Genomic DNA, 15,181 nt, shown 5'->3' with positions numbered 1-15,181 from the left:
TGCGCGCACCTGTGCTTTTTCCTCACCGCCGGCCATTGGCTTGGCACGGTGCGGCGGTAGGCATCGCGCGCCGCGTGGTGTCGGTGAGTGCGGTGACCGCGCCCAGGGCGCGTCGCGTGTGCGTGGCATGCAAGGAGGCTATCTTCAACGTGAATTTTTTCACAAATTTTGAACTACGCGTTTGAATCTCCAAATATAAAAGTTAGAGTTTAAAGTGTAGGTTACAACTTTTGTAAAAGCCGACATATGAAAAACTTGATGGATTTGGAGATATACTTAGGAGAAGTTTGATGGAACGCCGGTCAAAACTGGGTTTGAAAATGATTTGATTTTCAACCGACCTTCTACTCAATATTTGAACACCTTCCACTCAAAATCAAGAAAAGTGTCAATTATGAAAGTTGCTCCATTTGAAGAGATCTATCACTTTTATATTGGCCAAAAAATAAGTTCTTATATAAAATTTATTTTTATTTACTTCTTAAGTGTATCATTGTAAGGATGTTTAACACTTAACCATTTCAATTTTTCTTTAATTTATTTTTTAATTTCTCTTGATTTGGCTCTTGACTACTAGAGATGTCACAGTCTTCCGCGCCGTCGCCGGCTTCCACCGGACCATTGCATCCCCGTCACCATGTCGGCGTCCAACGCACGGTCCACCGGCGGTGGTAACGTGCCCAACCCGCTTGCCGCCTTTCTCTCCTCCCCTATCCCCTCGCACGAGCAGCCGCCGCCGTTGTGGCCTCCGCTTCGTCGCCACGTCATCCATCCTGTCGCGTCCTCCTCCCTCGATTCCCTCTCCTCCTATAGCTGTTGCGGCAAGTCTCCCGCTTCCGTTCTACGCCCCATCTTGGTGCGCCGTGTGTCGGGCGGTGCGGCCGCTCGTGCTTGGCGAGGCAGAGGCGTCGCCGGTGTGCAGGGTCCTTTTCTCCCATCCCTCATCTCAAATCCGGCCGCCCACTCCCTGCCATCAGACGCCAGCCAGTTAAAGGAGAGGGAGAGCCAACGGCAGCAGCGGCAGCAGAAGGAGCCCGTCGATCCTTTGCCGCCGGTGGGGAAAACGTCGCGAGCCGTCGCTCACCTGCACCCTGTCCTCTGGCGCCCCTGACGTTGCAGCGGCAGGAGGCCCTCCCAGGAGCTGCCAGGTGCCTGCTCCAGCGATGGCCGCCAAGCCCGAGCACATCTGCCGCACTGCCATCGACCTCGGCAAAGCGTTGTGCGCTTGTGCCAGCAGGCCGCCCCCCGTGCTTGCAAGGTGTATTTCTGTGCTTGCTGCTGTGCTACTAGTGCTTGCACTTTAGGTGTCTGACGATATGCCAGTTAAAGAATAAATTCGCTGCACCTTCTTTCAATATATTTTGTTGATTGCATTGGATATGCGAAAGCTATTTGAGATACAAATGTAGAGGGGCAGAGCTTCGCTTCTCTTTGAGCATTTACAGATTGGGCAATATGTGTGATGGTTTCACTATTTCTTCCATTCTTAATTGATAGATAGGAAAGCTCTCTGAGATACAATACATCTGATTATTTCTCAACTGTGACCTGTTATATGGTTAGTCTTGGAGTAACCTCTGATTGCTGGGAGGATTTCTGCTAACTTTGAAAGGGAAAAATTCTACTAACCCCAGCAGGGGGGATATCTAGCAGTTAGGATTATGAGACAATCTGGCATGATCTCTTCTTTGTCTGATTTTAGGAAAAATGTTGTAGAAATTGCATCAGCCATTAATCGACTGACTTCATTTTAGGTCAATCATTTGTCATCACATGGTATTTATGTCATAGCAGTAGAAAAACCTGAAAATGTAAACTTCATGGGGCTGACTTGGAAATTTAAGTATCTCAGCAGTTTTGCTATACAACACCTTTCATTTACAGATTGGAGATGCACAAAAATTGGAGGTGGCTAGATTTCTGTAGTTACAAAGTGCTCGATACTAATAAAATATACCTCATGGCATTTGGAACCTCCATTTCCCTTCGGTTTGCTTATCCCAGAATTTTTTCTTATTTTGTGATGAAAGAAACCAAAGATAGACAAGATTGTATCAGTGATAAGGCAAATGAACTCATAAGCAAGGGTGATAGGATATAAAATAATTTGTTATTCTGTTTCCTTTGGGTCTCTTCTTACTGTACATCAAAGAAAAAAAATGTATCTACCTTGCTTTATATCTATTTTTTATGTAAGCTCCATGGTGTTTTTCTTTTATCCCTGCTATATGTCCATAGCTAGATGTTATAATACGCATATAACTATCTTTGCTGATGATATACCAGACATTTTCATTCTTAGTTGCCTATGAATTATGCGATCACTGGTTCCCAAATATTCTTATCCTATTTCCCGTATTTTATTTTATGGGTTACTGTGTAGTTGTTTTGATTCCTCTATTTAACAGTTTCTGGATGTAATGTTCAATGCAAAAGAGCTACTCCATGTGCCTTCTATTGCGAAAAAAGGTGAATGCTCGGCCAAAGAGATTTGATGTTGCCGTGTTCTTCAATATATAGGTTACTCCTTGCTGCCCTTTATTTGTTGATCGCTAATAAAAGGCTGTTTATGGATCCTGATGTGTACTTTTTTTCCCTTTCATTTTTTAGGGGCATGTATTGTATCTCCACCTTTGTGGTATACACATCCTACTTGAACCAGTTTTGATGATGTCAGATTATGTGTTTGCCTGCTGCCTAATTAAGCAAACTGGTTACTTTCAGTGTGTAAGTACAATGATTTATCCGTGCTATGCCTAATGACTGAAATCCTATATGCCCTTCTCTGCAGGTTATTTCGTCAGATGCTTTCAACCGTATCGTTCTTTATGTCTCTTTGGAGCCAAATGCAGGGGCAAAAATGTCAAAGGATAAGATCTCACTAAAGTATATGGTTGGTTGGTTGGCCATAGTGTACTTCATATCCAAAATGTTATAGCGCCATTCACTAATGAACAAGGCTATAAATGGATGCCTTTATATTCTTTTCTTTATATAGGATCGATTCAATGAATTGAAATTGTACAGTTGTAGATTTTTCATCTGGTTCTTCCGAGTTATAAGAGCACTTTATGGTCGACACTGAAAGAATCCAAAACATTTGGATGCTACAACAGACTATTCTGTCCGCCGTAATCTTTGTTTGTTTGGCCACATGAAGTAGAAGCGACTAATGTGATGTACTATCCAGATTAAACCTTATTGTACAAGGTAATCTTCTCGCACCTCTGATCTCTTAGGGGGCGTTTTCTTCAGGTGACTTATTTTTAGCACGTGTCACGTCGAATGTTTAGATACTAATTAGGAGTATTAAACGTAGACTATTTACAAAACTCATTACATAAGTGGAGGCTAAACGGCGAGACGAATCTATTAAGCCTAATTAGTCCATGATTTGACAATGTGTCGCTACAGTAAACATTTGCTAATGATGGATTAATTAGGCTTAATTAGGCTTAATAGATTCGTCTCGCCGTTTAGCGTCGACTTATATAATGGGTTTTGTAAATAGTCTATGTTTAATACTCCTAATTAGTATCTAAACATTCGATGTGACGGGTGCTAATGATGGATTAATTAGGCTTAATTAGGCTTAATAGATTCGTCTCGCCGTTTAGCCTCGACTTATATAATGGGTTTTGTAAATAGTCTACGTTTAATACTCCTAATTAGTATCTAAACATTCGATGTGACGGGTGCTAAAAATAAGTCAGTGGAAGAAAACGGGACCTTAAAAGAGTGAAAAGTCTTTTGATCTATTTTGCACTAATAATGCGCTGCAACTTACCCACCTAAGCCTCATGAGGCTACGAGCGCTTAGAGTTAACGGGCGCAGCGAAGCGCGCCTGTCTTCCTAGTGTAGCCTGTACGGCGTGGATTTAATTTGCTCGCAGCTATGAACAAGCGTTCTACTGTTTCACGGCTCCTATCCAGATCATTACAATTTTTTATTTTTTCTCAAAACACACCTCAAACGTAAATACTAACATGCTTGAAATCATATCAGTGTGTACTTATTAGCGTCTTTAGGAGACCAGGCGAATCAATTTAAAGATTGATGATATCACCACATCTTTCTCGATAGTTTTTCTTTACATGAAAATTCACCTGCTCTTCATACTTGTTTAATTATCCGCAAGCCAATTTTCAATGATTGTGATGTTGGCAATGATTTGGGATAGCCTAGGGACCTCTACTACGAAAATGATGATAAAGACCTCGTAAGTTCAGACCGCCTCCAATGTAGGGTGATATTTGTCTCGTGCGTGGTGTTTTTGTTTTAGGATCCCGTTTGAATACTCCCCGCTAAAGTTTAGCACCTGTCAGATTGGATATTTGGATGCTAATTAGAAGTATTAAATATAGGCTAATTACAAAACTAATTGTATAGATGGAGTCTAATTCGCGAGACAAATCTATTAAACCTAATTAGTCCATGATTTGACAATGTGGTGCTACAGTAACTATTTGCTAATGATGAATTAATTATGCTTAATAGATTCGTCTCACGAATTAGCACAGGGTTCTGCAATTAGTTTTATAATTAGCTCATGTTTAGTTCTCCTAATTAGCATCCGAACGTCCGATGTGACACTGCTAAAGATGATTATCGAGTACAGACTGTATTGTACAGTAGAGGTGCCTAAACTAAGTTTAGTTACAATATTGTAATGGGACCCCGACTAGGCTTAAACTATTATCTAAATAAAGCTCGACAAAGATGAAGTCATGGTATATCTTTCCTTTCCTTTGGTAGAGCCCCTCCCCTTATATACATACTTTTCGGGTCTTGCAAGCCGAGTTTTAAAGTCGACACACCATGTGTCCAATTGCTTTATCTTACCAAAGTTCCTATCTTGACCGACCCACTTAATCAGGATCTTAATTGTCCAAACTTACCTAATCGAGCATGTACACAGAAGTTTCAACAATCTCACTGATCTATGAAATCATTAGAAAATTTACACAAATTTTATTTTGCACGTTCTCTAGTCTAGTTACATAGTCAAAACAGAGTACGTCACATTCAAACCCAATCAGTTTTTGATCTGCAATAATTTTACACATACTAAGACTGAACTAGGAAAACGAAGATAACTTCATTTTTCATACATAGATCCAGAATAGCAGCATCATATAAGTTGAGTTTCCATACAAATATCTACAATTTTTCTATCACCTAGCAGGAGGAATGGAGCACGTTGGCATTCTGTCATTGAAAGCAGAGGGTAAGCGCTTATTTAAGTCTCTTGGTACTTCAAAAACTAATGGACCTTTTTGAACCACAAGAATATGAGAAATATAGGAATTAGGTAATTGCAATGAAATGTAGGTTTTTTAAATTGCATGTTACAACTACAAAACAAGGCCTATGGAACACCTGAAAACTCAAGAAGATCAGGGAACCCATAATATAACTTGACACATTCATACACATGAATGTGCAGGACCTTCACGGACGAAGCATCTTGGAAAATATATGAATCAAAATGAAAGCAAAGATAGACATAAGCCCATTTGTGGGTGCTAGGATTGATCTATGTGAGTAAAGTAGTCCTCTTACAACTGCATTATCTCACGAAGAAGAGTTTCAAATAATCCTTGATTTATTTATAGTTATAATTATCTATAATTGTCTTCTAATGTTTAGTTTGAGTATATATTATGTATGTGTTAGTAGCTAGTGTGACTAAAGCTGTAGCTATTGGCTTGACTTTCCTTAATCTCCCTTGCAAAGAATTTGCAGCATCGTAGTAGAATTAAGGGCAAGGAAAGGATCCACTTCAAGTCAAATGATCGGTCATGAGCCATGTGTGGTTTCACCATGATATGAGAACCACCTCTTCACCACCAAAACCGCTGTCACTAGTCACCACACTAAAGATTCTAGGTTTCTGTCCAAACTTATTATTCCAATCGTGAATCATAGACCCATGCATGGTTTTAACTTTTAGCCCTATATTACAAAACCTGTACTACGAACTTGCCAATTTAATGTCAAAGATTTAACATTTTCATTTTCACTTTCCAATCTTATATCTATATATCAATTAATAGAGGCACTTGAGCACATTAGTGTCTCTATGAAGTTGGGGGAAGCTTGAGACGTATGAAGGAAGAAAACTCCATATTATATATGTGTTAGAACTTAGAACCCACTTCTAATCAAATGATTCGAGCATGGGCTATATGTGGTTTCACTATGTTATGAGAACAACCTTTTGCCCCACCACACCATACAGAACTCGCCTAACTTACTATCGCCTCGCTGACGTATAGGATCAAGCACACATGTCAATATCTCAACTACATGGGACATAGGATTTGTGTTCCACCACACTACCATCACTGGCCTCCACATTGAACATCCTAGATTTTAGTCCAAACTTTGCATTTTTATCCTATGGTTTCAACCTAAAACCCTATATTTCAAAACTTGTAGTACAATCTTGCCAATTTTAAGGTCAAAGATCTAACATTTCATTTGCGTTTTCCCAACCCTGTATTTAGATATCAATTGAATAGGCACTTGAGTATATGGACTTACATATCTCTCGCTGTCGCTTGGTTTCGAAGACAAGGAGGTCAACAAATAAGTCTTTACAAAGATGGGGAGCGAGAGGCATAGGAAGGAAGAAAACTCAAGAGACACAGCTTGTATATGTTGGAATAGATGAAATACTTTATAGATGCTGTCAGTGTATGCTTTTATGATGTATGTGTTTATAAATTTGAATGGATTTCTTTGATCCAACAATTAATATAGTGCTCTCTACTCACCAGTATACTATCTGCTGTTTACACCTTTTATGACCACTCTGATAGAATCTTTTTTCTTGGGATGGGGCAGTCACATAACAAAATAGCTAGCCGATAGTTAATGCAGTAATTCCGTAATAATATACGGGTTCATTCCTCGAAATAATAATATTCGGGGTTCTATTTTGAACCTTGTGATATATGGACTGGGCCGGACAACAAGGCCCAAAACTACGCACGGAGCAGTGTGTTGAAGTGGGCCACTCCCACAGGCCACAGCCACCTTCCCTCTCCTCCGGTAGCACAGCAGCAGGCAGTACAGCAAACGCGACGCCAAAGGCAGCGAGCCAGATCTCGCGTACCCGCCGTGGCTGTGAGGCAGCCACCGTCACCAGATCGGACCAGGCGCCGGAGCTCCAGCAATCAACCGGAGCAGAAGAGGCAGCAGATCCCGAGAGCAGAGCTGAGTAGGAGGAAGAGGACGAGTAGCCAAGGAGGCGGCGAAGATGCTGCCGACGACCGCGTCCAAGGGGCGGGGGGCCGCCCGCTCCGCCCCGCCGCTCTTCGGCCCCTACCTCCGCCGCATCGTCAAGGTCCGTAAACCTCGCCCGCCGCCTCGCTTTCCCCAAAACCCGAACCCGCTCCGTCTCCCTCGCAGCCTCTCCACTGCTCCTGCCGCCTGCCGATCTGGCGTCGCGTCCCCGCACGCTCGGAGGGATGTGAAACTTAGATTCTCGTTTGGGTTTGGTTTCCTGGCTGAATGCGGGCTCGCGGGGACGAGGATCCAATACGTGTGTGCAGTTCATGGATTTTATTTTGGGTTGGGGGTTAAGGCTCCGGGCGTGGTATGCTCCTCCTGTTCGTTTGAGCTTATCTGAGAATCTGGATTTCTGAGAATCTGGTGTCGAGAGAATCTGCTGGCTGGATAAGCTGGGAGTTTGGCAACCCTGATTATTTGTAGCTGATTATCTGTTCTAAGTGTAAAATGACTTGTATGCCCCTGTTGCTGATGATTGCTCATTTGATTCATGAGTTGAGCATAAGATGATTTTGACAATATTTTTGAAGTTTGTAAAACACAAATTTTAATAAATAATTACTGATACATTCCAAATCATTGAACTACATTCCAAACCAAGTCATCCCAAGTCATTGAACATCAATTAATCCAATTTGTTCAACACATGGTGAGTAGTATAGATAAACAATCAGTAGCCAATTAGTAGATATTTGGACTGCATCTATCTACTGCTCTCTTATCCAGATAAATAAAACGAGATTCAGTAATAGCAACGTATCTTTATACCGTGAGAAGCAAGAACTGGGAGGCAAATCCAATATTGCAAAAGAAGAAAATAGGCAAGATCAGAGATTATTCTAGCTACAAGGCATATCAACAAACACATGGTGATGCTGCCGCTGCTCTGCTGCTGCCGCTTGCTCTGCTGCTGGCCTGCTGCTGCCGCTGCTCTGCTGCTTGCACACTGCTGCCCGCAAGCACTCCTCTGGCCGCCCGCCTGCTTTGCTCTGCTGCTGCTGCCTGCTCCGCACCGCGCCGCCCACCAGCACCTCCTCGCTGGCCGCGCCGCCCGCCCGCCTGCTCCCTGCAGGCCGCGCCGCACTGGTTGCCGCCCAACCGCCTGCCGCGCCGCGCCACGCCGCCGCATGAGTGTCATCCAGACTCCGCACACACCGGACCTCAGAGACGGCGGCGGCCTGAGATGCCAGAGAGGGAGGAACGAGAGGGGGTATTGGTGGAAAAGCCAGGAAGATTTCTCGTACCGCTGGGGGCTGAGCGTGGTGCAGTGCTAGGCATGTCGTGGTGGGGAGGGGGCATCGCGGTGCGGTAACGTGCGGCCGCCGCGGCCCGTTGGGCGGGATTTTCGCGGTTGGCTGCCGCACCGCTGAAACAAACAGGGCCCTTATTAGGTTGGGTTGAGTCTACGCGTTCCTTTGCATCAATGAGCTCGCATAAGGTACTGTAATGTTGATATCTTGCAAGCTTTTATTGAGTCTTGTTGGTGCATCAATCGAGTCAATACACCGAATAGGTTTACAGGTCACTGGTGCTTGCAGTGCTTGTGCTTCTTGATTGGATATCAGTATTTCTAAGTGCTCAAGTCCCATCTTCAATTTTGGATGTTAGGTGGTTGTGTAATCGATGTGACAAGTCGGTGCATTTTGATTGACAGTGGGATCATTTCAACAGTTTGTGTTGCCCAAGTTTGGGCATTTGCTCAGTTCAACTATTGTTGTAGTGTTGTAACCCTATTGGACCTCGACACTATAAAAATGTATTTTGATTTTACACCTTGGAAATTGTGAACTTAGATTGTAGTCAATGCGACAAGAAGTACTCCCTCCGTTTTATTTATAAGGTGCACACACATATCAAGATTCAAACTTTGTAATCTTTGACCAATAATTTGACTATTAATTTTTTATTTTTATAATGTAAACTTTATATGTTTAGATTCGTAATCAAATATAATCTACAATGATTATTAGTTTATAACCATAAATAATATAATATAAGATAAATGAATGGTCAAAGTGTTATTTGGAAGACCGTGCCAAGTTATAACATGCCTTATAAATATAGATGGAGGGAGTACACACAACTTTTCTGCACTTGTTGTGTCCATAGAAAAAGGATATAAAAACTAATATCCCAGGCAGAGAAATGAAAATTTCCTTTAAAACCTAGTTTCTCTACAACTTTTCTGTATTGGTACTGAATTCGGCTCACAGTAATGTGTATGTGCGTGCACTTCTTACATCTTGTATGATCATCTGGAAAGTAATATAATTTTATTCTTCTCATTGGCAGTGGCAACAAATGGATATTGAATACACATTTTGGCAAATGGTTCATCTCTGTACTTCACCAAAAGTAGTGTATGCATCCTGCACTCAGTCCAGTTCTTAATTGTTTGTATTTTCTTGTTGGTCATACTTAAGTGTTCTGTAAGTATTGATGGTAACACTAGAAAGTATGGCACAATTATGAACTGATAATGATATCATACAACTTATTCCTTGCATGGAAAACTTCTCAATGCTAATTTTTTCAGTCATAACTTGCTAAGTCCAATTCAAATATGCTTTGGCTATGTAATTCCATCTTTTGGGCATAACTAGTACTACTTAACATTTTTTTATTAAAACCCTGGCATTTAATTTGAAACCCAGATAGCCACATAACAGCACCTCCAAGAGCCCCATTTGACTCCCCTGGCACTCCTGCGCCTGCAGTCAATGATAAGCTGGCTTATTTTCTTACTATGAAGGACATCTTTCCTGTTTTATTTGTCTGTTTTTGCAGTATTATGGTCCTAGGGTGAAGAATTGCTATGTTGTACTTCTTTTTCTTGATGACTATGTTGCGGTTAAGCATCTGACTGGCATTTGTCTATTTCTCGCATGTTACTTTCTGGAAGACAGCTATCAACACACCAAATATCACAAGCGTACGTGACCTATTTTTACCTTTCTTATTACTAGTTGATGCATGGTTTACCTATATAATTCATCAGATTCATCGTAAGCATAAACCATTTTAACTTGTCACTTGTTTTGGTTTTGTATTTTGTTGTGAAGTTTACTGATCTTCATTCCTTTTTCTTGTTTTGGACATGATATTTCATCGTGAGTACTAGTTTTTTAAGTAACTTTTTGTTTATATATGCTAGACCATTTGATATTTCCTTATGAAGAGTAGCTACTTGAGGACCATGATAATGATTTTTTTTTTGAGTTTTGACAATAATTCTTTGGTTACATTGCTTTGAGGGATGAGGTTGATATACTTGAATATCAGCTATATTTCCTTATGAATATGTTGTTGCAAATCCTCATTTTATTTTATATAGCTGATGCTGATGAAAGTTGCATATTGGAGAAGTTTGATTCATTAGTAATCTGTTGTTTGGATTATTCTAAGAAGAACATGATATATGCAAATAATTTGGAACATTGCCCCTGCCATTTTACCATGTCTCTGTTATATGGCAGATAGCCAATAGAAAATAATATGAAGACCTGAGTTGGTATCATTTGCATGTGAACTACGGATTCTCAAACTCACCTTCGTAGAGAGCTCCTCCTGAGTTCACTTGGCAATTGATCTTTGATATTGAACATACACCTTCTGATCTTTTGTTGAGCTTACACTGTTATACTATGCATGCCACTTATCTGCTTGGCATCCAGCATTGTGGACTGCTGATTTTTCTTGCCCGTGATTTCAGAAACAAAGAACCAATGGGCTCGGGATGATCCAGCATTCATTGTCATTCTGATTCTTTTCCTCATGTTTGCAACATCAGCTTACTGTGCAGCGTAAGTTCTTCATGGTCTTCTAATACAGTTATCTTTGTTGTTCCTGTGAATGCATACCTTGATGGTAGTTGGACTTAAATATCTATATTGTTTGTGATTCGGATACACTTACATGATCATTGACATATTAGTTGATATTTAGTTTCCCTTTTTCTATTCTACTGTCTTCTTTTTTAATGTAATTTTTTTCACCCTGCAGGTATGGAGAGAGTGCCTCACATGCTGCTCTGACAATCACTTCAGTTGTGTTCTTCCATTTCTTGTTTGCTGGGATAGTTTTGGCCACACTTTGCTGGTAAGTCTCTGCTTTTGTAGTGCTCCTGCTGCTTGTTGTCATGGAACTTAGACAGCATTGATATAATCTCCAGTACTGTGTGAACTGATGTGCAAGCTAGATCAGGAGTATTATTAGTCACCATTACTGCTTTTCTTACTCTTAACCAATTACTATCTTCAAGGTGTTACTGTTACCTGAACATGTCTAGTATGTAGTATGGATAAATGAAGTAAAAGGAAAACAAAATTGCTTGAGCTGCAAATGATTTAAGAATGAAATAATCTCCATTGAAGCCCGCTGTTGTGGGATGCTAGTCACATGGGGCTGCATTGACACAGCTTAAATTTGTATTTCTTTTAGAAATTTACTCCTAAGCATAATGGCTCTGTAAGTTTTAGTCTACAGTGCCGTTCTATTTCTGGTCAAACTCCTTTACCAGATCATATGCATACCTGTACATTGAGAACCAGAATTATCATATGATGTAATTTGATACAGGTTTCTTACAAATTCTTACTTGAGAGAGGAACCTAACAGCCATGTTGTTGAGCAACGTGTGGAGTGGTAACTTTCCTATCTTCTAAAATTTCTCCTGATTTCGCATGCTGCTTATAGGCCAACTACTGTTCTCTTGAACTTTTGACACAATTTTAGCTACCAGAAGCATTTGTTCTGTGAAAATTTGTACTGGTTTCTTTGCTCTGGCACCTGTGTGCTAGCCTCATTTTTTGTCTAGATATACTTAACTTTTCCTTGAACTTGTGTCGTGCAAAATTTATTTATCCACTGCTTTGTTCTTAAGGTGGCGGTCAATAACATTAATAGTGCACACAATTTTTTTTTTTTGCAGGCTCTATGCATTTGATGTTCACTGTAACTCGTTCTTTCCTGCATTTGTCATCCTATATGGTAAGCAGTATCAATGCGTTTGTCCATTTGAAAGTTTGTTGCAACTTGTATGGCGTAAAATTTGACAAGTTTCTCTGTTCAGTGCTTCAATATTTTCTGTCACCTCTATTGGTCGCGCATGGCTTCTTTCCAGCTCTTTTATCGAATCTACTCTTTGTGGTGGCAATTTCTTATTATCACTACCTGAACTTTCTAGGATATGATGGTACGTTGCAGTTTTAATATTTTTCCAGGGACATCATTTAGTTGTATCTGTGCACTTCTCCTGACAAAAATTTAAATATTCCACTGTAGTTCTTCCATTTCTGGACAGAACAACATTCTTCCTGTACCCGATTGGTCTTGTCATCATCCTGTCTCCACTTAGTAAGTGCATCCCATTTGTACTGTTTTAAAACTGATTCCTGACAACTCTCACACATCATTCATCCTCCGTCTTGCAGTGATACTAATAGGGTTCAATCCGACAAGATACTTTCTAAGCTTGTACTTTGGTTAAGGCTGACAGCTAGAATCCCGAGTACAAGAAAAATATCGTGACAGAACTAATGGCAGATTTGGATACATACTTTCTGAAGTAGTAGCATTTTAGATCTCTTGTATGAACCGGGGCGAGCAGAGGTTCAGAAATGCTCGAAGCATTCTTTGGATGTATCAGGTGCCTGTGGCAGGCCACCCATAGAAGAGAAGAGCCTTTTGATTGGTATCTATATCCCTTTTTGGTGTCAACTTGTTCATAATATGAGCTGTTTTCTTTGGTTTGGGCCCAGTGACCAGTGTATAATTCTAGTGGGAACTACAGTCTGTATCACAGTGGCATCAGAATTGCACGTATCACGCTCTGCATCAGTCATTTCTTGCCAAGTTTATTGTATTTACATGCTGGTATCCCGTGGAAGTCCTAACCAGTGCTCGAAGTTCGTTCATTCGTTCTTTAGCAACATAAATACGGAATTTTTGAACGTTGCTCAGCTAATTTTTTTTTTCCACAACTTACTTTTTCAACCATTCAGATTTCCCAGCAAAGAATTATGCGGTCAGGGTGTAATTAATTTGTATTTTTTTCAGTTCTCTTTTTGTTTGTTGTATTTCGGCCATTTTCTGTTATGTTTGTTTCGTTCTCTTCACTTCCGGCACCATGCCCGTAGGTGACGTTGTAAATGCATCGAAGAGGTGGCAGCGCTAGACAATTGCTAGTGCGGAATAATTTGAGTCAGCCAAATCCTATTCTACAGCACACGCCATAAGAATATTCACATAGTGGAAGGAGAGAATGAAGAACTCAATGACTCGATAGTCACGATTTTCTGAGTAGAAATTGTCTATTGCGATACAATATTTTTGATGGATGCATTGAGAGGATTGAAACCCTGCTGAATGAATTGCCTTTTGCTCTAGCATCATTTTGTTCAATACTTAACTTTATCCTAAGTCAAAATTTCTCTAGTTTGGATCAAATATTTAAAAAATACAGAAATATCTACAGCATCAAACTACTTTTATTGGACAAACCAATAATATATATTGGTTGCATATTTATTTGATATTGTACATGTTGATATATTTTTCTGTAAATTTGATAAATGTTAGATAAGTTTAATTTAGGACAAACTAAAATATCTTCTAATTTGGAATAAGGGAGTACGTCTTACAATTCTTTTTCTTAGGATCATGCTCTTGTTGGAGAACAAGTTATATTTATGCTAGAGGAGATCGATGATCCAATAAATGGGTAATCCATTTCTCTTTTAATAATATATTCGTTAGAATTTTTGCTTGACTATGCCATCTGCCCATTTGTGTACATCTCTCTTTCCTCTTGACACAGGCGTTCTTCCACCGGCCGCGGCGTTGTGATGTTTCCCTTCCAGTTCGGGAACTACACATCACCCTGACGCTCCAGCTCACGGGGTTTCCCCACGCACGCGGCCTCAGTGTCACCAACTCACCACGCTCCACCCATGCCAACTTCGTGAGAGGGAGCTGTTATTTCCAGTCGTGGAATCAAGGTTTTCTAAGAATTGTGTTTTTAGCAGTTGCCAAAGGTCTGATTAGGTATTTTACCATATTTTTAGGGCATTTATCATATTTTATCAAATTCTTTTTAGAGTATTTTAAACATTTTTTAGGGCATCTTGGAATCATATGTAACCATCTCCAAATGCATTAACTAGTGTACGGGGGGCTTTGGAGATATTACCAGAAATTAATATTAACGGAATTAGGAGATGCTCATAATTGGATTATTAACTGCAGCCTCCTGATTTGATAGTTGATGCATTAACCCCTCTCCACATTTCACTCTTCATTACTTGACAGAATAGCGATTTCAACTAGTTTCAGAACTTGTCTGTAACACTCTAATCACCATGCTCGTTACATTTTCAGTTGAGTATTTTGGGGTGCTAGCGAACATTTTATGTTTTGTTCTCCTATTGCCGGGGAAAGCGCCTTCAGTACCAGGTTCTAACCCCCCTTTAGTACCGGTTGTCCAATCGGTATTGCTACTTCGGTACTAAAGGGTCAAATAACCATTACTAAAGGTTTTACGGTACTAAAGGGTCAAATAACCATTACTAAAGGTTTTAGTACCGGTTATTTATACCAACCGATACTAAATTGGCTACCACGTCGCGCGTAGCCGAGGCCAATTTAGTACCGGTTGGTATAAACAATTGGTACTAAAGGTCTTTTTTCTTTTGTTTCTTTTCTCATTTTCTTTTCTTTTTCTTTATTCTATATTAGTATTTCATATTTATTTTCTTTATGTATACTAGTTCTAATACGCTAATATATATATAATTATATTTAATCTATAATATTACATTTGAGATAATATTATATATATAGACATCTTCTGCATACACATTTATGAATATTACATTGCATCAACAC

General features: G+C 40.2%; 1 protein-coding gene and 1 long non-coding RNA gene across 4 annotated transcripts; both read left to right on the top strand.

Moving 5' to 3' along the window:
- The first annotated feature begins 536 nt into the window (after positions 1-536).
- On the top strand, positions 537-3,081 carry LOC117846233 (uncharacterized). 2 transcript variants are annotated; one of them, XR_004638261.2, is made up of 3 exons: positions 607-1,258; positions 2,409-2,520; positions 2,611-3,081. It is a non-coding gene; the product is annotated as an uncharacterized lncRNA (long non-coding RNA). The 2 variants fall into 2 exon arrangements; XR_004638260.2 differs by having other exon boundaries at positions 537-2,520.
- Positions 3,082-7,030: 3,949 nt separating this feature from the next.
- On the top strand, positions 7,031-13,164 carry LOC117845474 (uncharacterized). Of its 2 annotated transcripts, none has more exons than XM_034726521.2 (10): positions 7,031-7,352; positions 9,590-9,652; positions 10,085-10,229; positions 11,010-11,100; positions 11,300-11,395; positions 11,876-11,941; positions 12,228-12,286; positions 12,369-12,491; positions 12,581-12,652; positions 12,730-13,164. In XM_034726521.2, the coding sequence occupies exons 1-10, from the start codon at positions 7,266-7,268 to the stop codon at positions 12,783-12,785; spliced, it is 858 nt and encodes a 285-aa protein (XP_034582412.1). In that variant the 5' UTR covers positions 7,031-7,265; the 3' UTR covers positions 12,786-13,164. The 2 variants fall into 2 exon arrangements, with proteins under 2 accessions (XP_034582412.1, XP_034582413.1); XM_034726522.2 differs by having other exon boundaries at positions 7,036-7,352; positions 9,590-9,657; positions 10,204-10,229.
- Positions 13,165-15,181: the final 2,017 nt, after the last annotated feature.

Source organism: Setaria viridis, chromosome 2 (assembly GCF_005286985.2).
Source record: "Setaria viridis chromosome 2, Setaria_viridis_v4.0, whole genome shotgun sequence".
Lineage (NCBI taxonomy): Eukaryota > Viridiplantae > Streptophyta > Magnoliopsida > Poales > Poaceae > Setaria > Setaria viridis.
The sequence above is the reverse complement of the archived record's forward strand: the minus strand, read 5'-3'. Positions and strand labels throughout refer to the sequence as shown.

What these genes read in the sequence shown, in the direction of transcription:
- LOC117845474 (XM_034726521.2), top strand. Translation starts at nt 7,266, where the DNA reads ATGCTGCCGACGACCGCGTCCAAGGGGCGGGGGGCCGCCCGCTCCGCC. An exon ending in ACACACCAAATATCACAAGC is followed by an intron (nt 10,230 to 11,009) that starts GTACGTGACCTA and finishes CCGTGATTTCAG; the next exon opens with AAACAAAGAACCAATGGGCT. An exon ending in ACATCAGCTTACTGTGCAGC is followed by an intron (nt 11,101 to 11,299) that starts GTAAGTTCTTCA and finishes TTCACCCTGCAG; the next exon opens with GTATGGAGAGAGTGCCTCAC.